The following is a 22,932-nucleotide window of genomic DNA, read 5'->3' as shown; positions in this document are numbered from 1 at the left end:
AAAAGGAAAAATGTTAAAATGTATTGATCGCATGGGACACGTTTCAGCCACTTGTAGCCCAGACACATTCTCTTGGGGTGAAAGTCACATGTATCTTTTTGATCATTTAAATGTTTTGTACTGAAGTGTCCTTTAATTGCTCAGATGAAGTATCGTTTGCTTTTTCGATAAAAAGATTGTTAAAAGACATCACTATTTGCGACTTCATCAGGTTAGAAGTGCCCAGACCAAAATGGCTCTTACACAGGGTTAAAGGGTGTTTAGTAATCTTTATTTTTTTTAATTCAATTATTAAATTTCTGTTGCTTATTCCCCTGGGTTGCTGGAAGGTGGCACATACCACAGCTGCTTAGGGTCAGATAATCATTTAACCAATTTGACAGTTGTTGACAGTTAACAGATTAAAACCTGCAGACACTCGACTGGTTAGAATGTGTATTCTTCTTTGGTTGGAACAAACATTCTCTGGATAAATTGAAGACGCCTTGAGTAGAGGTCAGACTAACAACCTAACATTTCCAAACATGTTTAATGACTAGTTTAAAATAAACCTTTCCTGAACTGTTTTTTATTTTTTTATGAAGGTGTTCTCTACTTCTGAAAACAGTGCATTGGTGACTTGTCCCAATTTGTGAATGAATTTGAAAACCTGACCACTTTGTCCCAATTATCTTCATCTCTCATGAAGCTGTGTGAGAGTCAGCAGTAAATCAAAAGTTTCTTATTCACTTACACATTTTGCCAAAAATTTAAGAGGCTTTTGTTTCTTCAACCGAAGAGCTGAACTGATAAAAAACAGAAGAAGGAAAGTGTTCTTTCAACTCTGACATCCCAACAGCCATGTCTCCAGTATTGTGAGTTGACAGCCATCCCGTCATCTTCAGAAATTGGCAGGTTCAAACAAGGCAAGCCGACATGTTCAAGTCTTTGAAGATGCAGGAGTATGCTTCATCTCCAATCCCGGAAGACTTCACTCAGAGAAAAGAAAGTGTTGTGGAGTAGAGGTGAGATTTGTCACAATTTTATATCAAAGTTGATGTCAAATACTGGTTCCTCAAAACCATTTTTCAGACACAGAATAAATTACCGATAGTATCTAACAAATCCTATGAGATGAGGTGAAACATGGGCAGAATGGACTACAGTAAGAGTGGTCAGAGAGTACTAATTGTATATAGGTTATTGTTTGTGACTTGAAGCAGCAGGCTTACTTTGTTTTGTTAGGGATTTGTTCCTCCTTTGTGTTCTCCCTGGGTTCAGTGGCACACATGAAGTTCATCATCCCTTCCAATGAAGTCACCTGGCCACCTCTATAAAGATGACTCTTCTTCAGTTCATGCTGGTATTTGGGTTTAGCGATAAAGCTGGTATTCGGTGATTGACAAATGAAGCCTCGTGAAGCTTTTGATGCTTCTTCCTGATTGTACCGAACAAAGCTTTAAACACATGTCGTAAGAGTGACATCTCGTGCCAGCTGCAGTTATAGCAGAAATGAAACCAAATGATTCACAGGTCATTGATTCCAGTTCCAACACTGTTCCAACTGTTGTTTTTGGAGTTGCCATCTTCTGGAATTGAATTTAAAGTACAATTTGATGGACGCTGTGTGTCTGTTCTGTAGGTCCCAGAGGCTGTTGCACTAGGCAGGGGATGGACCCTGTGCAGTCGGCAGTGGCAGAGCCGGTTCAGGCAATATATTGTCGCCTTCTCGTCTTTCCACAGCTGCCGGACAGCTTGTTGTGCTGCAGAAACCCATTTCTTTGAATCTGGGATCCAATAATGTTGTCAGAACTGATGTGGTGAGCTTTTCCAGCATGGAAATTTTTTCCTAAAGGTTAGCAATTATTTGGCGAACCAAACTGCTGACTACGTGCTGCGGAACTGAAGCACACAGTCTTGCAGCTTGGTGCTTCAGCATCTTTACCATGGGGATCACCTTCTATCCTGACACCCTCCTTTCTTTGGACATTGCCTCAGTGGTCTGGTGGAAGGGAGAGAGGACTAAAATGCACTAAATTATTGTTTCATATTTCTCAGCAGAAAATGGCGGGATGGTGGTGTTGAGACTGCTGAGGGCTGCTCCCAGGGATTCCTGATGGCACCCCCTACTGACCTATAAACAACAGGACACTGCTTCATTTAGCTTCATCGGCCCATCACTACTCTGAACGCTATGAGGCAGGGGGGGTTCACTGGGCACCTTGCGAATGTAATGAATGAAGTCGCGCCAAAGTTTAGAAACGGTCAGCTCACGTCCGGTGGTTCAGTCACGTGATCGTGTCTATTTGATACAAGCCTTGACGCAGCGCTTCTAACCAGTCTGCTTCAAAAGAGTGAAGCAGGCTTCAGAGTCTCGTGTCAAATGTCCCGTCAGTATTCGGTATTGTATAATTGAGTCGTCTGTAGTGTTTTGTTGAAGTTCGAGTATAGTTAACTGGTCTGTTTTTGCACACAGGAGCAGATGCATAAGTCAGACCACCATGGGTCTACATCTCCACTAACGTAGCCAACTGTCTGTCTAGGAACACTAGGATAGTTGTGTGCAACACCCTCTGTATTTTGGGTTGCTTTTGCACCTGCTATTGGGGGTAGGTTTTTTGCTGCTTATGCTTTTATTTGCTGCCACTACAGAGTCCTCTCTGTTTCCTGTGTTGCATGTTTTTCGTTGATTAATAAATACTGAAATGGTTTATCATTTGGTTTTTGAGTGTATACACCCTCACCACTTACCTTTCTGCTTTATGCTACGCCCTGCTAGCGAGCACCAACAGGGAGTGTAACATAATCTGAGGCTCGTCCGGGATCTTTAATACATAAACACAGCATGTTGGGTAGTATAGGCATGTAGCACACTGTTGTTTAGTCCTTTAGTTTGTAGTGTTGTCTTTGTTACGGATAATCATAAGTAAGTTTGATTTGGAGATGTTTTTGGTTGACCCTACAGCAGAGCAGTTAGAGCTTTTGTAGAAAGGATGATTTACATGCTATTACAGCTAATTTTGAGGTTTCTTTTACGAAAGTTTTGGCTAAAGCTGCTTTGAAGCAAGCTGTTGTAGGTTTGTTGGTGGAGCGTTAAGTGCTGGTTGTAGGCAGCGGTGCCATGTCTTCTCACGGTGATGGTTCAGGGTAAGAAGATGAGGTGATGTCTGGAGCATCGGCTTTGTTGAGTGAAAATGTTAAGGCAGAGGCTAAGTATCATGGAGATTGTGAAGGAACTGATTCAGAACTCAAGCTCAGAGTTAAAATACACATTGGAGGTCCGGAGGCTTGAAACTCAAGTAAGATTAATTGGAGGCTACAGCACAGGCTGCTGCTGATAGGTCTGATATAGTTGGTTCGTTTGCTCCTGGTTTTGATGTCACTTAATACATATTTCTTGCCTTCGTGCCTCAGTTCTGTGAGGAGGAAGTTGACTCTTTTTTTTTAATGCATTTCAGAGGATTGCTATTAGTTTTCAGTGGCCTAAAGAGGCTTCGGCCCTTTTGGTACAATGCAAATTGACTGGTAAAGCCAAAGATATTTTATCCTCCTTATCATAGGAGGTTTGTTTATCTTATGAGGGGCTCAAAGAAGCAGTGTTGCGTGCTTATGAACTGGTACCGGAAGCGAATAGACAAACATTTACCTGATAAGACTTTTGTGGAATTTGCCCATGAAAAAGAAACATAATCGTTGGTGCAAAGCAAGCAAAGTGGATCATTTTAAGTCTCTGTCAGTTGATACTAATCGAAGAGTTAAAAAATGGTCTAACGGACCAGCTTGTAACGTACATCCATGAGCATAAGGTACATTTCTCCATACTTTGCCTACCTGTGGTTAGAAGTCTTGGGCGTTTTGGGGGCTATACCGGCTTCCACGAGTGTGACGTTTATTTTGAGCGACAAAAAATAATGAAATATAATTTTATTTTAATATTTCAAGATCACAATAATCTTCAAATTTAGAACTAAAATTAAAAAAAATATTTAAAAAAAACACACAAATTAAATATCGTCGATTCCGGATTATAGATCGCACCGGATTAAAAATCGCATTCTCAAATTTTAGACGGAAAATCCATTTTTGTACTTGTACAAGCTGTACCGGATTTGAACTATTTAAAACCTTCATATCTTCTTAGTACTGAAAGAAACTAGTCTCTGACAGCCGGCATATATTGAGGCGGCGAGCAGAAAAGCGAGAGAGACGCAACTCTTTAACCCATTGATCACTGATCATCAGGTCTACTGAAGCTAAAGAGCAACAGTTTATGAAAACTGTCTCAACAACATTGCACTCGTTTAACTCATCTGATGCAGCTCAGATGAATGAAAGAAACAGAATAAATAGTTACACATTTTAACATCCTGAAATAGGTCCGTAAAGTTCAATGAGACATGCTGCCGTGTATCTCTGTGTGTGTGTTACTTGGCAAAATACTTTTGACACCACCCAAAAATAAAATAAGCCACACAGTGTTCTAAGTGTGAAAAACGTAGCGGTTTATAGTCCGGAAATTACAGTACTTATAATTTATTTTCCCAAGCCACTTGGAGCCGCAGTATGAGGATGAAAGAGCCGAATGCGGCTCCGGAGCCGTGGGTTGCCTACCCCTGGTCTTTTGAAAACATATGATATTGTAGACCCCAGTAACGCTCCATTTTTATTTGATGGATTTTTTTCTCTCAATAGTGACTCGGTGGGACAATGTCCAGTTAGTATACTCAGGGATATGGGAGCAGCACGATCCTTGATCCTCTTCAGATGTATTGCCTCGTTCAGAGTCTTCTAGTGATTCAAGTGTTTTAATCCAGGGTATTGGAAGTACACTTTTGGCCGTACTGTGGCGACTACTACATCTAAAACCGTGGTAGACTGCGTTTGCACTTCCCTCCCAGAGAGTGATGAGTATGGACTGAGTACTCATTCCTTCCAGCAGCAAATTCCTTGGTTAAGTAACTCTGCTATTTTATTGAACCTTCCCTCTTAGATTCCTCATCTGAGTAAAGAACAACAGGCTGATTTGATGCCACTCATTGAAGAGAATTATTGTCTGTTTGGAGATGTTCCTAGTCGCACTCAAGTCTTACATCCTGATAAAGATGTAGGTGATGCTAAACCTATTAAACAGCATCCTTGTCGAGTAAATGCAAGCAAGAAGGCCCTGATGGAAAAGGAGATAACGTATTTAGTAGAGCAAGGTCTAGCATGTTCTAGTCCATGGATATCCCCTTGTCTGTTGGTACCAAAACCAGACTCTACTGTCAGATTGTGCACAGATTATCGAAAGGTTAATAATCTCACAGTTCCTAAATCATTCATATGCCTTGTGTGGATGATTGCATAGACATAATTGGATTAGCGACATTTGTAACAAAGTTAGGCCTGTTAAAGGGTTTCTGGCAGGTTCATCTTTCGTCTTTTGCTTCTGACGTCAGTGCTTTTGTGACACCTGACTCTTTTCTGCAATATACCGTCATTGTGAGTGTGTGAGAGACATCTTGACTGCTCAGGTGTTATTCATGAGCTGACTGTGAACGCCTCTGTTCCTGGCGGGTTGGATCCATTCGGTGCTTTGCAGCCGCACGCAAGGATCAAGGTGGCTGCAGAGGCTCCTCGTCTTGAAGCGGGGGTGTTACAAATGGGTTACTTTTTGTTATCGTTCTGTGACGCAACGCTTCAGGTGTTCATGCAAGTGTATGGCTGCTTGTGTGCACAAGGTTGAAGCGTTGGGCTCGAGTGCAAGATAAAGCTTTTTCATCATTGGGATGACCTTTGACCCTGACACTCGCCTCTCCTCAGACAACTCCACTGTAGCTTGACGGAAAGGAGCAAGCTCAAGAATTGCTTCTCCTATGATGTTATACTCATCAGCTGTAAGTGGAGTCAAATCTGGATTTAGAGAGGCCAGAGATACCCACACTGCTTCCCTGTCATCATTTAGCCTTGAAAGCATTTCATATGTGCTATTCCAGCGTGTTGGCACCTCATTGATGAGTTTCAGGGTTGGCCGTCCCATTTGCTGCTGCACTTGAGCAAGCTTCTCCTTGGCTGTAGTACTTGACCTGAAATATGTGAAAATGTTCCTAGCTTTGTGTCTGATGGATGCAGATGTGGGGACCTGATCTCATGATTATGTAACTTATAAATTTAGACTATGTGCGATGCAAATTGAGTGGCGAATGTGGAACTGTCTACTTTTTTTGTTATGGCCTCGTCCTACATCATGCCCCTTTTGGCCTGGGCCAGATTGTCTGCAGTTTGACTTTGTGGAAAATATTGTACTCCCAAAACAGATGTAAACAACTACATATTCTCAGTAATGTAGTGACAGCTAAGAGCCAAGTAAGCCTCCATGTTAGCAGATGTCCACATGTCGTCTGTTAAACTCACCGCCACAGCTTGCTGTACTTCAAATTTCACTCTTACCTGTTCCTCATTGTACTTTTTAGCAATCATTTTTTCGATGGTCTGAAAATTTAACAAAGTCAACTTAAAAGCTAATCAATATATTCAAATCTAAGGTTAAATACATTAGACAAATTAACTACGACTTTAGATCATTTCCACACAAACCTTTCTGGTTGGCAGAACATATGATGGTTCCAAGGACCTGAACCCTTTACTCTCCACAATGCTCAGGGGCTGGCAGTCCCTTAGAATGAGCCTCACCCAGCACCTACTTCCTGGAAGCTTGATGGTTAAAATGAGACAATAAAGTCATATTATCAGCCAATTATGAATGAAGAAATCTTGAATGTTTTGTACAGTGGCTGTATACCGTAGTTCATCCTTGACGTTTGTGGGACTTTTTTGTGCCTGGCCCGGTAATGCCTCAGCATTGAGGACGTGGATTTATTCAACTAAGACATTTCTGTTACAGATTCGACATATAACCTGCAAAAAAATATGAATAGTTAATACCCACTTGTAAAATGAATTTGAATTAAAATAGACCAAGGGAAAACTTTGAGAGGAACGAGACGAAACAACACAAAAATTAAAACAAATACCTTCCTTTTTTTCGAGACCAGATCAAAGTCGTCCCACACGGTGAAAAGCTTTCTTTTATTGTTGGGCTGCTCCATGATTCAATCTGTTTCTATACTAACTATCTGCGATGAATTTGGCAGAAGCATTGCGCTGACAGATGCGCTTCCTTTTGAACACAGTTTGGCGCATTGACATCAGAACGATACAGTCCGGGTATCGGTAAGGTGACTTTCTTAAAGCAAAACACGCACTGACACAGGTGTTTCTCTCTGAGCTTGACGCATGCGTCGACGCTTTAGTGTTGCCGGACCCATCACTAGTATTCGGTATTGTATAATTGAGTTGTGTAGTTGCTCTCTGTCATAGTGTTTTGTCTGTTTTTGCACACAGGAGCAGATGAATAGGTCACAAACCCATAGGTCTACATCTCCACTCACGTAGCCAACTGTCTGTCTAGGAACACTAGGTTAGTTGTGTGCACCACCCTCTGTATTTTGGGGTGCTTTTGCACCTGCTATTGGGGGGAGGGATTTTGTGGTCTTATGCTTTTATTTGGTTCCACTATAGAGTCCTCTGTTTCCTGTGTTGCACGTTTTTTGTTGATTAATAAATATTTGAAACGGTTTATCATTTGGTTTTTCTGTGTATACACCCTCACCACTTTACTCACTGCTTTATGCTACGCCCTACTAGCAAGCGCCAACAAGTAGGGTAACAAGAGGATTGGAAGAAAATCAAACACTCTTTTGGGACAGCAATAGTTCAATGTGTTGTCACGTGTGTGAAATAATTTCATTCTGGTCCCTAAATGAAAGGATAGAACAGACACTTTCCAGCAATGTATTCAATTTACAGTTAGACATCCAAATCCCCTCTTCTGAAAGTAACAATGCTTTTTATTGAGAGCTTTTATTTCTGAACCACATTCTCCTTGGGTTTGTTTCTTCTCGTTTAGACTATTGTAACAGTTTATTTATGTGTCTAAACAAGAAGGAGCCGTCTCACCTGTAGTTAATACAAAACTCGAGCGAGAATTCTGACGTGCTCTAGTAGAAGAACTCACATTTTCCCGATCCTTAAAACTCTTCACTGACTGCCATTTTCTTTCAGGATACATTTTTAAATTCTGGTTCTTACTTTCAGAGCTATTTACATCAGTGATCTGATCCAGCCTTACACCCCAGCTCGGGCTCTGAGGTCTTTGGTTCAGAATCTACTGATGGTTCCTGACCACGCTTGAGGACCAGAGGAGAGAAATCTTTGGAACAATCTTCAGCTCCCTCTGCATTTGATGGACTCTACTGACTCCTTCTAGAAACATCTTTAGACATTCTTATTTGTGAATTATTTTCCCAGATTTTCTAGGACTCCTGTTTTTGTCTTATGTGTCTTGTTCATCTTTTTTTCATCAGTCATCAATTAAACCCTCCTCTCAGACTCAAGACAGGGCCCATAATGCAGTGGAAACTAAATGGGAAAAAATTACATCTCTGATTTTAAAGAACTCTATTACGAAACCCCTCACATATTTAACATATAACGTTTTGCCACAGTCTCATTTCAAATATTTTGCTTAATATAGCTTGAACGTTTTATTTCAAATCCACAGTCTATTTATTAAACAAAATATACATTGGCAAGAGAAGGGAAAAAAAATCAATTTCTATCACTTCAAAATTGAATAGATTTTGAAGGGAAATAAGCACCCTGGTGCCTGGTGGTCAGATTCTCTTCTAATTGCTCCTGTACTAAAAGCATGGCAGGTTGTCGGCCTGAGCAATCAGCACTATCCATGCGAGAAGAAAACCAATATCGTCGACAAGGTAAATTACGGCCGAAGATTAAATGTTTGACGTACACATTTTGTAGTACTGACATATTCTATTGCAGAGTTTTAAAAATGGCTGGTTCAGGTGTCAGCTGTTTTAGTGAGAGTGTAATATAAGAGAAAGAAAATAATTGTTTTTCCTTAACACAAAGAAACTGAAAAGTAATCACTTTAGACCAGGTTTCCTTGTAAACAAACACACACGACTGAATTGAGGTACAGCTTACTACAGTCTCCTGTTGTTTACATGAAAATGTTTGGGCTAAATCTTTCAACCAGTTAAGATAAAAACAGCACAGTGTAGTTCAAATTCAATCTAATTATCTGCTTAATGGCACATTAATTCAGTACCTTTATATTTCTTTTAGGATTGTTAGATCAATTAATTAATATTTTTATATTGTTAAATACATTTGTCAAAAAAATATTCGTTACAAAACAATCCCTACTTTCTTTAATGAGATCCCCCCATTATTTTTGATTTGCTAAGTTGCATTTTGTCCCTTCTTGTTCAAATGAACTAATATTTTTTTAAAATTCCAATTGGATCATTCTACTTAACTTTCACAATATTCTAATATCTGATACTTCTAAAAATGGAAAAATAATCAAAAATGAGTAAAGATTTTGTATGAATCCAATCTGTCCGATTCAATTCAAACCATTTGTAAAAACACTGGATTTAGCTCATTTTGTTGATTATAAGGGGGCACGCAGGGGGCATAACACTCCCTTGAAGATACTGCCAAATGTAAGGGGGCACAAAGAGAGCCAGAAGATCCCCCATGAAATCCAAGTAGGCCAACAAAATGTATACAATATTAAATGCATATAAAATAAGGATCATTTCCAAAATGTAAACTCCTTGAAGTGTATCTTGCTTTTTGGATTTCAAATGTTCTTTTAAGTAATCCTTTTATATGTTTTTCATTTACATTATTTTCCTTCAACCCTTCAAACACGCCTGTCTTACCTGGACATCACATGCTAGTTCAGCTAGTATATACGACCATGACCTATTACAATTGAATTGAAGGATTTAACGATTTTCACATAGGGACTAGAGGTTTTAGATGTTGTCAGAGATGACAGTGAGAACAAATTAAAAATTCTAAATTGCTGCAGCAGGGTTACTGATTGACTCTGATTGTATCTCGCTGTAGTCTCCTCCACTGATTCTTCCCTGCTTTTGAGGCCTGATATCAGTAATTTGTCTGCGTTGGAAGGAACACACTGATTATAGCACAACTTCCATTGAATAGAATAATCAACCCTCCAGAGTTTAACGAGTTACCGCAGGGAACTTTCTATCCATCGTTATAGAATTGAAAAGGAGTATTGTATCAGGATAGCATGCATAGGCTATAATCTTGTATTATTCAATGCATGCTGCATTAAAGTACTTTCAGAGCATCTTGGAATGTATGACCTGAACTAAACATTCTGTTTGAATTGACTATTATGAGTGAGAAAATAACCAGGCTCAGTCCCCCTCTCTTTTTTCTCTGATGAACATGGACAGACCACATCTGAACTCCATTTTTCATTCATTTTTTTAATGCGATGACTGGTGTCGGAAGATGCGGCTGCACGACATTTCGTTCCATTTCTACCGTTTAAAGCCATGATTTTCTGTTAGATTTAATGAACACACACATAGATCAGAAGTTTCATTCAGACTCAGGTTGGACACAGTAATACTAACTTTTATCATGGCATATATCTCTTTGAGTTTATAAGCACTCGTTTGAGTTGTTCCTCTGTTGCAGAGCGCTTTCAGTTAATTAAATATTGCACGATGATGAAGTCCCTTTAAAGAGCCTTTTATTTGCCTCTGATTGTCGTGGGACTTTTGACAGGACAAAAATTAAATTTTCAACATTCAAAATTAATTTATTTCACTCACAAGTGAATAAGAGGGAATGCAGTGTAGCTTGGTCTGTGACGATTCGTTTGTGTGCTCATAACTCACGCCAGAGAAGGAATGGGCGGGCTTGTTAAAAGGGTTCCTGGCTTGGTAACTTATGTTTATTTGAATTTTTAGTCACCTTACAACATAGATCAAGCAGAAACAGAGAGGAACGGGAAATAAAGAAATCCCTTATTTGCCAGTATTAGATCAAAATGCTCCCACACGGCAGACATATCCTTTTCTGAGACAGAACCATTTAGACCATTTGTTTTGTTGCAATAACAAAGAAAAATAATGTATTTGTTGTAAGACAGCCTCGTGTTGTTGTCTTTATAAGAAAGTTTGCAGTGCTGGTCGTTGCAGCAATTGTATCAGTGACATAATTCAATCTTAAATTGAGACAGGCAACACAACGATACGTTGTATAAGTATGTTGCTCCTTCCATTAGCTGACCTCTCTTTTTGGAGGAAACGTAGTATCAACTTTGACATCTTGTTCGCCCTCATGCAGGCTGCAAAGAAGATGAAAAGGATTTATTCTTGGGGTGGTGGTGAAGGCCCAATCACAAATAATCCAAACACCTTAAAAAAAGTTGGAAATGGAAGGCCAGCCAGACACATGAATCACTTAAACAAGAGAGAGTCAATGATCCAAAATAAAACCCACCAAAACCAAGTAACTTAAAGCGCTGACAAAGAGGAGCTAGGGAAGTCCAGTTATCCAAATGAATGAATGAGGGAACAAAGAAAGTCAGTCATAGCAGGCAATATTGTACATTGAGCTGAGACCAGTTATTGATGATTCCCACGTATAAGAAGGCCTAGATAATTGCTGATTGCTAGCAAAAAGCGGCAGGAAATAACTTAACATTAAAAATATATATATTGGCACAGGAAGTCACCACAGTCTGTATAGAGAAAAAAGGCAAAACCCAAGAAATAATCGTCCAAATAGGACAGATACTATAGTACTCACATTTTTTTCTAAATAATGTGAAATGTCGAATACCAATAAGCAATACAATACAGTGGAGCTAATTGTCATCCGCCTCAGTAATCTAGACTAGCTTTTCCAAGATGCCTTCTCCTGTAACAATGCTCACTGTTTCTTGCAAGCTCACCAATGTATCAGATCAAGAGTATATTAAGGATCTGGTTAAACCTACAACTTGTGCGATCAACTCCACTTTGCACTGGTCAGGCGGTTGGTCCCACCCTCACTGAGAGGATCCTGAAATGGCTATGCTGTTATACTTCTTGAAGGGCAACAAATGTAAAAAACAGACTTTCATTCCTTCCTTTGAAACGTTGAAGTCTTCCACTCCAACATCCAGTAAGACCCTCATCATGACAATGTTTTAAACGTATTACTTTATGAAGTTCTCCTCCGTTTAAATATCGGCGAGGAGAGGATACAGGAGCGGAGCCCTTAATAATGGTCTTCACACCTCCTCTAGCCAGCTGTAATCCTTCCAATAAGTCCCATGGTGGCGGAGACTTTCGGCATTGATGTGTGACAAACCTCCAAGCCTGACCAATCACAGCAGATTTAATCTTCAGAAAAATTAAGTGTTTCCAGTGGGCGGGGCTTAAGCATTTTTTCTCATGTCAATGTTTCAATGAAAAGAGAGCTTTGTACAAACAGACACATACTGATGAGTACAATAGAGGTCCAACAGCTATTTAAGAGACATTTAAATGAACACATGAGTTTCCCTTCAAAGTTGGATTGAGCACTCAATTGACATCCACAAAATATAGTATTCAGTTGTTATCCCTTTATTTCAAGTGTAAATGAGAGCTAATGTAATGTATTGTTTAATTGTTTACTAATGTTCCTTTCATTTTAATAATCTAAAACCTTTTTAGCTTCTGTGCTTTCTTTAGGTGGATGAACTGTCGTGCATGTTTACAATGCCACATTAAATTAAAAAGGCTTGGATGAGTAAAGAACATAAGATCACCAGCATCAATTTAAAATATTAAACAACATGACAACCTGTCAGCTTTGCTTATATAATTTGTAAGATATAAGTATCTACCCAACATATGACACCCATTCAAGAAACGGGAAAACATTTTTTGTTGTTGGTCTTAAAAGCACCTTGTATGCAAATTTAATGACAAGATGACAAAACTAATTTGTTCCATTATGCAAAAGACATCGGAGGTGTGGCGATTGTCCCTGAAGCAGCAGTCAGCATGTCGGGACCATGATAAGTGATGCCGGTAATTGTAAAGGTGCCAGACAGGAATCAAGGTCTTCAGGCCAATTTAAAGGAATATTGGGTTCTAAATTATTAAAAAAGGGAAAAAAGAACGTTACTTGTTTTTAAATGTTTAACTATAAACAATGAACTTCACATTTAAAATGCTGAGTAAACGCCACATTTTCATTGGTGCCCTGTTCTAAAAGGATTTGAACTTTGAAAAATTTAATTTTTTTCTACTTTGACATGACTTTTGTCAATAGTATTGATCTTTTTTTTTTTTTTTAAATAACATTCCCTCATGTGAATTTAAGACAATGACATTTTGGAAATTGATTTATGTGGACAACATGAGTAGTTTGTCTAGATGGATATAGCACAAAAAGACATTTGTTCAATAATAGTTCCATGTGTAATTAGAGCACAGAAGAAGAAAAAGTGGAAACGAGGAATTATTGACTCTATTAAATAGATGGATTGATTGAAAAAAAAAAGCATCAATGGAATATAATAAGAAAGTATGATGAATTGATGGGTGGATAATTGAAAGAGGATTACTCCCACTGTGTGTGTCCAGGTGGGAGGTGTTCTTGAGAATTCCCCTCGGTGCTTCGAACAGCCCTTCTCGTATCCAAACAGGGAGTTAGGATCCATCTCGTAAAACCGCCGGTCGTCCTCCTGATCGTAATTGGCCCATGATCTGGGAAGACGAGACAGCATGGGTCGACGGGCCTCAAACGCTTCCCGGCGCTGTCGAATGTTCCCGGAAGCAGAGCCTCGAGGGTAAACCAGGAGCGAAGCAGTTAGAAGGCGGAGCACCAAATGACGTAGAACCAGAATTTTTAAATTGATCCTGAAAGAAACTGGCAGCCAGTGAAGAGTTTTAAGGATCGGGAAATGTGAGTTCTTCTACTAGAACCGGTCAGAATTCTGCAGAGTTTTATATTAACTGCAGACGAGACAGCTTCATCTTGTTTAGACATGAACAATAAACTGTTACAATAGTCTAAACAAGACACAAAAACAAATCATGTTGTGACATATTTTCTTTAAGTTTAGAGATTTTTCTGAAGTATTAATCTTTTTTTTTTTGTTCTTTTTACAGGAACCAGGTTGCAGAGATTGTCTTGCATTGTTCTTTTTTGGGGATTTTGACACACCAATGTGTGAATCCTAAAAGGTGATATTTGTGCTTTAAATCAATCTTGTTTTTATTCCAGGGAAACATTTTTACTACCCACAAACTTGCAAGCTTTAATTTAAGGGCTTTAGCAAATGCTCAATTGGAATTGATTGCAAATATAGGAAGGACAACAATTGAGCGTTTTATATTAGAACAGGCTCACTCCTGACATAACTCTGATGGAAGCATGAGAGACGGAACCTTCCGATTAGGTTGTTGAGAGGCAGTTCAATGCTACATAACCAGGGCTAAGCTAAAGGGAAAACAACGCCATACAAACAAACAAAAGCCTTGAGTGTTGAGCTGTCACTGCTCAAAATATGAAACACGAGACACAAAATCCCTCCATCCAAAAGCACGGAAACCAAAAAAAACAAGTCAAGGACCAGAAGTACCAGCAGCGTTATGGTTTAAATATATTCATAGTGTATTTACTTGAAACTGAAGAGGGAAAAATAAAACGTGAAAAGAGGTGTAAAGATCTCCCCTTATATAGTGGCTAAGTATTCTATCACAAGTGGGAACGATTGTTTACATGTTTCCAACCACAGCTTCTCCCTTTCTTTCCATGCCTTCTGTGTGAGAGGATGTCAGTCAGTTACAGGTATCGATTTCTGGCAGTTTTGAATTATAAGGTAGGTAAGGTAAGGTAAAACTTTATTGATCCCTCAGGAGGTGTCCTTCGGGGAATTGTTTAATTACAATAGCCACAGAAAATACAGCAATTTTTCATAAAAAATAAATCAAAATAAAATAAGAACAAGAACATAAAGAGAAAGAACAAGAAGTCTAAGTCTAAAGATAAAGATAAAGACATACATAGATCAAAGAAAAATAACAAAGACAAAGGATACAAATACTAACATAGAACAGAACATCCAGATACTTTCGCTCCACTCCTGCCCCCGAACTCAGAATTGTACAATTTAATAGCCCGAGGGATGAAAGAGTCCTTGAGTCTATTTGTTTTGCACCTGGGTAGGAGCAAAAGTAAGTAAGGTCTCAGCAGAAATATGTTAATATGTTATGTCGTTGACTGAACTTAACCACCTTTTAATATTTTCATTTACCTTCTAGTTTGATTTTAAAAATCCCTATCTAAAATTAGTCAGTTCAACTTGCATGCAAGTAGTTGTCTTGAGAAACTAGCTTTCCAAAAGACAATAACAATTGCAGGAAGCAGTTAGACCCTGTTCATACTAAGACTATCGTAACTGGTTAAATAGACCAGAGGTGCTTAACCTGTTGAAATAAGCCTTGTATGACTGCAAATCAACCGTTTTAAGGGTTTTAACCAGTTGAGAAAAAAACGTTTGGTAAGGGTTTTCTGGGGTTCGCTAAAGACTAGTTTGCCGGTTACGATTGACGTCATACTTCCAGAGTCACGGGTCAGCCTCATAGCCTGTCGCAAAGATAGTAAAATGTCGCCTTTTGTCCTATTCACACGGGATATCTGGTAATTTATAAAAATTGCGGAGAATGTCTGAGTTTTAATCCTGTGCGAATGCACCATGTCTGTGATTTGTAATGCAATAATTCTGCCGCAAATTACCTACTGTAATTCGCCAAACACAGACGGTGAATATGCTAATCCCATGTCTATCCGAATGTCAGTCTTTTTAATTCTGAATGCTGCATATATTCCACTGTAATATACTTCTAGGTACTTGCCATTGTGTTAATATTTACTTCCGCTGTTTTATTTTGAAGGGGTTGAAAAGGAAGTAGTTCGAGTTCGTTGTTGGGGGTGTGCTCCACATGACGAAAGAAAAGAAGACGTGCAGCGCGCACAGCTACAAACTAAGTTCCAGCCTTGTTGTTTCCCACACAAATACACACGGTTACACTACTGTAACAGACTGTATCGCTTCTGTAAGAATAATGTTGGGGCAAATTTATGTGCAGGGCAGCGCTCGCCACTCTCGCGTCTGCACAAGTTCAGAAACGAAAAAATCTTCTCTCAACGAAGACAATGGTTACACTAACTTTCTCTCTCATTAATTGCGCTCCTTTTTATATCTGTATCTCTAGGTAGTGTAGTGTCAGTAAAAATTAATATTTTACAGACGTCGCTTATCCCGTGTGAATGCACTTAAAATAACGCAGAGGAGGGGGTAATTTACAAAAAACAGAGTTCCCCATGTAATACTTATCCTAACCTAACGCTAACCCTAAAATAAAACAGCGAAAGTAAATATTAACAAATTGGCTAGTGCCTAGAAGTTCGTTACAGTGGCATATATGCAGCATTCAGATTCGATTCACACGGGACTAGTATTATCACCCGACATCTGTGTTTGGTGAATTTCAGTAGGTAATTTGCCGCGGAATTATAACCTTACAAATCACAGACATGGCACATTCACACAGGATTTAAACTCAGACATTCTCCTTAATTATTACAAATTACCAGAGGTCCCGAGGTAATACTTATCCCGTGTGAATTGGACATAAGACATGAATTTGAAAATAAAGATACAAGACCTAAGCTGCAACCTTACAAGCCCTGAGAGACTGTGACGGGAAAGAGTCGACAGAAAGGGAGATTTATTATTTATATGACTTGACATTGTAAGCTGCCATCCATATCTGTATCACAGGAGAAGGTTATTCATTATGTATAGATATTCTTAAAAAAGAATCGTCACAATGGCTAGACATGCAGACAATGAAGTAAAGATATTTTTCCAAGAAAATGTACACAGAGATAATTTTGTTTTGCATAGTAGTAATCCATTTATCTCATCTTCTGACCTATAGTCAGACTCACTTTTCTTCATTGTTGCCAACGCCTGCAGACAAAGAAACATTCAAGCTAGTAAATCACCAAACGTGGCCGCCATATTGAATACTTAACATGATTGGTGAGTTATATCAGGGACATTCAAGAGGTCCCTTCTCAAGTGTCCAATACTCCCTAACCTTTCTTCGTAGCTTTAATCATGATATATAAACACATTTGAAAACTAATGATACCGATATGTTCACTGTACATTTCTAAGGACATGTTTGCTTTATGTAGCGTTTTTTCGAAGCAACAGTAGCCAGGTCCATTAATGTTTAAACGTGTTAATGCATGTTTTTACGTCAGTTTGTATTGCCAGATTGATGTGTTTGTCTTTCCTCCCTTTTTTTCCCACCCGTTATTTCATGTGGTTTCAACAGACGTAGGCTAGCTGGAGATAGAAATAAATGAGACTGTTAGGAGACATCCGTTATGTGCTGACACAAAGCCATTATAAAACGACAACTCTCTCACACGCCGCTCTCCCTCCACGTGTATGTGAGGGCGTGTGTGTGTGTGTGTGTGTGTGCATGCGTGTGTGAGGTTTAATATCATAGTATGTGTAAGAAAGGGTACAAAACGAACAGATGTGTGTGACGTCTTTTTCCATCTGGGTTTTTGTAAAAGATGGTTAAAACCGCAGAAATGAAAACATCAGACCAATCGTTTATTATTAGAGATTCCAATAAACATAATAATACATTGATGATTACAGAGCAGTTTTAAAACATCTCTCTAAACATCAATATTTCCTACTCACTCCCGTCTTTAAGGGGAAACAAACTCCACTCACAATCATTCAATCAGCTGTGGTTTGTGAAATATCGTACTGAGTCCATGTTGTGGAGTTTTATATATATATATATATATATATATATATATACACAGTATATATATATATATAATATACAGAGTGAAGGTAAGGTGGTGAAGGTGTTCTTTGCAGCTAAAAAGAATGATGATGATGTACGCTATACAATCAGACACAAAGCAGAGTAAGAAGAGTCAGAGTTCAAGCTGCTCAGGTTTAGACTGGTTGTGACCCGGAACAACAAGATTGGATATACAGTATATCAGAAGTTCATGTGGAAAATAAAAAAGTAACCCGCTGTCACACCAAAATTGATGCTGAAACAGCTATATTTGCTGTATTCAAATAGGAATGCAAATCCTGACACGGAAACTGGACCCCACATTGCACATGCAAGATTTTTGCCACTAAGATAGGATTGATTCTTTTTTCTGCCGTATCCTTGCCTCGACAGTGGTACGATAATTCCGAGAGGAAATCGGTGATGAAAGTTCATCCAGTCAATGTACAAAATCGAAAAATATTCTCAGACTTTTAATTACTTCTAACTGAACATCACAACCGGCGCATATGCAGCTTTTGTTTCACCTTCTTGACACAATGGATAACAAACCGACATTTTCCAGAATTTGCCAATTTAGTTCAAGTTGACGTGTGATCTAGTGACTTCATGATGTGTTCAGCTTCATTACTCGGACAGAAAACCTTTTGGTGTGATTCACCGCAATGGGAGACGTGAGGCGACCACTTTTGGTTGGAGTCACTAGGAGACACTTAGAGGGGACATTTTAGAATTGCTATGATTTTTGGGACGCTATGATTAAGAACAGGAGGTGGACAGTCCTGGTTAAAAATGAGAGTTTAATAGGAGGAGGCTGATTTTCTTTGGAAACTTCTGATGACAAAACAAATTTAAAATACAATATTTATAATCACAGATTTAATATCCCTCAAAAATATGACACCTTAAAAGCTAAATGGATAATGAACAATCTAAACTATCCTATATGTGAGTGGTATGTTTTAAAGAAAACGTCAATTTCACAACCTTAACCAATTGAACAGTGTTTTAAAATGCAAAAAATAACAAAATGTAAAGGTTTTTTTGGGTTTTTTTTCGATTACGATTAATTATGTTCACGTTGACCTTCACAGCCACGATCAGCACTGACTCTCTGACAAACAGTCCATTAGGTTACCTCAATTACAGATGACTATATTGATATATATGAACAAAACCGATCAATGGAGCCATTTGTGCACGATGTACATTCACTTTCAATACCTTTCTGCTTGACCTTCCAACGTTCTCAAGCACTCAGAGAGCTCTTTAAATCGTCTACATGAAAGGTCAGCGCGGAAATTCTACAATGACCTCTTGATCTCAGCAAACACAAAGTAACACAACTAAGGATTTTGCAAGATCGGCACATTATACTGAGATGCGTTCGGTGAAATGGTAAGGTCAGATGAAATGAACACAGTAGCTGTGATCACCACAGCGGTTTAAGGGTTTATCTTCATCTATTAAGGAGGAGAGTCCTAGTTGAAATTCGGCTGTGAAGACGCCTGTGTCCGGATGAGCGCATGTGTGCAAATCACTCTGTTATTCCTGATGTGTCTGCCTGGCGATGCCCACGGAGAGTGCTTCTGTGCTTTATGAGGTTTCATAAAAAGAAAATGGTCTCTGCCAGACTTCATTCGCTTGGGTGAATATTCAATAATGCCCTGTTGATTAATTTGTGTTTTCTCTGTGATTTAGAGCATTAAGGTTGCAATGGATTGTTAACATATATCCACATCAATCTTAACCAAGTTATTGTTTTTTAAATTAAAATGGAATGCAAAATGTAGTGAACTAATTCCAACATTTTTATCTTTATCTTTAACAGCTTTATTCTATATTCAGGATGACATTCTAGCACCGTCTTTTAGATCAATGTTTTTTAACCACTGCACAGCGACACACTGGGGTGAGCTATTGGGAAATGATGAAATTTCCCCTTGTCACGTTCCCCTTCCTGGGGCTTTTATTTTGTATAGTCCTTTTCCTAGCTTCCTGTGTTTCCATTGCTTTCTTGACAGTTGTGAGTGCGGTGCTTGGCAAGGTCCAAGGCTGTCGACTATCAGGCCAATTAGTGGCGCTACGTAAAGAGTTTGATCCAGGCCTGTGTTGGCGTCAGCCTTTTTTTTTTTTTCTCTGGACCATAGGCAAACTTCTCAGCCTGGTGAACCGACTTTTGCTTTTTGGAAGTTAATCTCCTGACTTTCAAGCTTTGTGTTCGTTTGGTGAGTTCTGGATAAAATGTTTGCTTTTTGTAGTGGGTCGTGTGCCTTGCAGGCACATTGCTTTGGATTTCTTGTGGTATTACTGCTTTTCTGGAGAACGGGTTCAATTTGAGTGTTCGGTAGTAATGGCTTGACGTATGTGGCTCGGCTGGATGGTCTCGGGTTTCATCTTGGTCGTTCAATATATAATTTCCTCGCAAGTTCAAAGTTAAAGGGTTGTTTTTTTTTTCAGTGGTTTGCGAGGGTAGCATACGACAAAATGTCAAACTGCTTACAAGTACAGAAAAAAACTGTGTTTCTGTGCAAAGTTGAAACTCGAACATGTCCAAATTGGCATTTGAAGTGTCCACACTCACCAAGCAATGGCAATATGTTAACACTGTCATTGTGTGAGATCATTGCTAAACATATATGATTATTGAGAAGATGTAATTTTATTTTCTTCAGCCTCCACTGATTGCTTTGACTGGGATATAGAGCCATTTAGTTCAGCATCAGTTGCTGGAAATAAAATGACTTTACAGGAGCAGGAGGAACTCGGTGAACTGGGGCAGAACTGTAGTTTAAAGCTTTGCTGATGTACCTTTGGACAGTTTCTGGTTTGCTACTGCCATGGAGTTCCCCATTATGGCTGACAAAGCTATTTTGACATTGCTCCCATTTTCCACAACATATCTGTGAGGTGAGCGTTTCAAGCCTGACAGCTATAAAAGCTAAAACCAAAGAAGTGTGCCTTGTGATTCTTTCAATGGAAGAAATGTGCCTTGGCTCAGAAAGGTTGGAAAAAGCATTTCTAAAGCACATTGTCCACAAAGAACTGGTCATGTAAGGTACAATTTGTATCAGAAACTCTAGTTAACCTTGTAGCTTGAATTGGAGATTTCTATACATACCCTCTCTACATATAATGGTAAATATTTTTGTTTTATAGACTGCCAGACCTCAGCAAAATTTACAGTTTGAGGGGAAGGGCAACTTGATCAGGTCCAGGAGGAAGTCACATTTCTTTTTTATTTTTATTTTTTAAATTCAGAATTGTATCAAACCTGACTAACTGAAACTATAAATAAAAGCTGAGGCAATGTAATTAAGTAGCTGAAAATTGTTTATCTTTTAGTTGAAAAATTAAAATAGTTGGTATTGTTCCATTCGTACTTTCAGTACAGTTAAAGTGCAAATGTATTTTTTTTTTTTTTTTTTTAAGATGAACAAACATCCATGGAGATACAGTATCAAATCTAAAGGCATGAATTGCATCATGTTTTGACATGTTACAAATAAAATGGTGCCATCAAAACAATGGAAAATATCTACAGTATGTTATGGAGGAGGCTTTTGTGAAAGTGTTCATCCATGTCTCCTCACTTGAGCAATGGTGTTAAAATAGGCCTTTTCAGTGGTCTCTATACCTATACATTACGGTATTTTCGATACACTGCCACCAATACTATATTTATTGCAATACATTAAAACTTGTGCTGCGTCTCATCGCATACTTCTCTTAGTGCACTGGTGGTTAGTATGCAGCTGGAACTATCCTTATGTATGCGAAGTATACATACTAACTAGTATGCAAATTCTCGACAGATGGTATGTCTCAAATCAAACGACGCCACTATGAAGTAACCGAAAAAAATGACGCAAAAATTTATATTTAAGGATGATCTTAACCAGCTAAAGGAACACTATCCCTGACACCTGCTGGCAGCACGTTTAGCAAGTTTGGATCAAGAAATATGACAAATGAAATATTTGCAAGATATTTAAGCAGGTAACCGCACTGAAGACGTGTCATCCTGCTACTGCTGGCTGAAAATGCACCTGTAAGTGTATGTATGGCGTAACTTCCATTTACCAGCGTCACTAAGATGACGGCCGTTTAGGGTAGAAAGTGTCCCTTGATCTGTACTTAGTTTTGTGGGTATTTTAGTACGCCAATTTGGTGTGCATGGGGCACTTAATATTGCATACTAAGAATTGAGACGCAGTTACGCACTAAAAATACTAAGTTTAAGTACACAACTATGTGATTCTAGACACGGCTCTCTTGATACTATGTGTAACAGGATGGTTATTTTAAGTTGAATACAGAAACAAATTAAATAATTTGTATTTAGTTTTTTTGTGGATTTGAGTTAACATTCTCCTGAGTAAGTGCGCCCCTTCTCATTACTGGTGGCTTCACCTTTTAACCGAGCGGAGAATTTAAAAGGGCTGCGTCATTCAGTCTGGCCCTTTCCTCTGTGTCATGACGGTCAGATCTAGTGCCGTTGTCGGGTAGACAACGTGGCGTTCTTGGTTGTATGCACGGGGTACGATCAGGATTGCGGTCGGATTTAGATTTTCTTTTCAACGCGTTGTGGTTTCAGTTAAGTAAGCGGTCCTACCTGTGTGTTCCCTGGTATTCAGGCTGTAATTTACCCTGACTCATGAAATCCGGTACCACAACCGAAATGAGTTGTTTATTTTTTGTTAACAATTTGGTTCTTTTTCCAGGGATGTGCATGAAAGATGCCTCTAGCCTACTTCTGTCGTAAATAATTCACTGCTTGTTTTGATCTCACTGTCTTGATACTCCAATAAACATAAATATTTTTCTGGTATTTGTTTTTGGGCCTGTATTCATTTGCCGGATGTTTCTACGTGGAAGGTCGCGGTAATAAATCTTTAGGTGCAAGTCCTAAGGTGGCATCTTATTTAAAACTAGCCACTAGTGAGAGTTGAAGTCGAAAGTTACTCCCAAGGCAAGTGTTTAGGACCGTTTACATATGTGAAATAAATTGTCACTGTTCACAATACATTACAATATTACTGGATTATAAATGGATAGAATCTGATGATTTGATGCTGTTGGTGTGTCCCAAATGGCGCACTTCTGCACTTACACTTCACAACCACAGTAATAACAAAATGAAACGCGACTAATTTACTTGTTTCTATTG

The 22,932-nt window shown here is 38.8% G+C and overlaps 1 protein-coding gene across 1 annotated transcript; it reads right to left on the bottom strand.

The window, feature by feature from the left end:
* Positions 1 to 5,635: 5,635 nt before the first annotated feature.
* Positions 5,636 to 7,159, bottom strand: LOC148084493 (zinc finger BED domain-containing protein 4-like). Its single transcript, XM_087786070.1, is given in 7 exon segments — positions 5,636 to 6,100; positions 6,203 to 6,233; positions 6,290 to 6,450; positions 6,541 to 6,665; positions 6,713 to 6,858; positions 6,860 to 6,876; positions 6,993 to 7,159. Coding segments are annotated over 7 exon segments (1,020 nt in total). The 5' UTR covers positions 7,068 to 7,159.
* Between the last annotated feature and the right edge of the window lie 15,773 nt (positions 7,160 to 22,932).

The sequence above is a fragment of the Callionymus lyra genome, chromosome 3 (genome assembly GCF_982586985.1).
Source record: "Callionymus lyra chromosome 3, fCalLyr1.hap1.1, whole genome shotgun sequence".
Lineage (NCBI taxonomy): Eukaryota > Metazoa > Chordata > Actinopteri > Syngnathiformes > Callionymidae > Callionymus > Callionymus lyra.
This window is presented reverse-complemented; position numbering and strand designations above follow the sequence as displayed.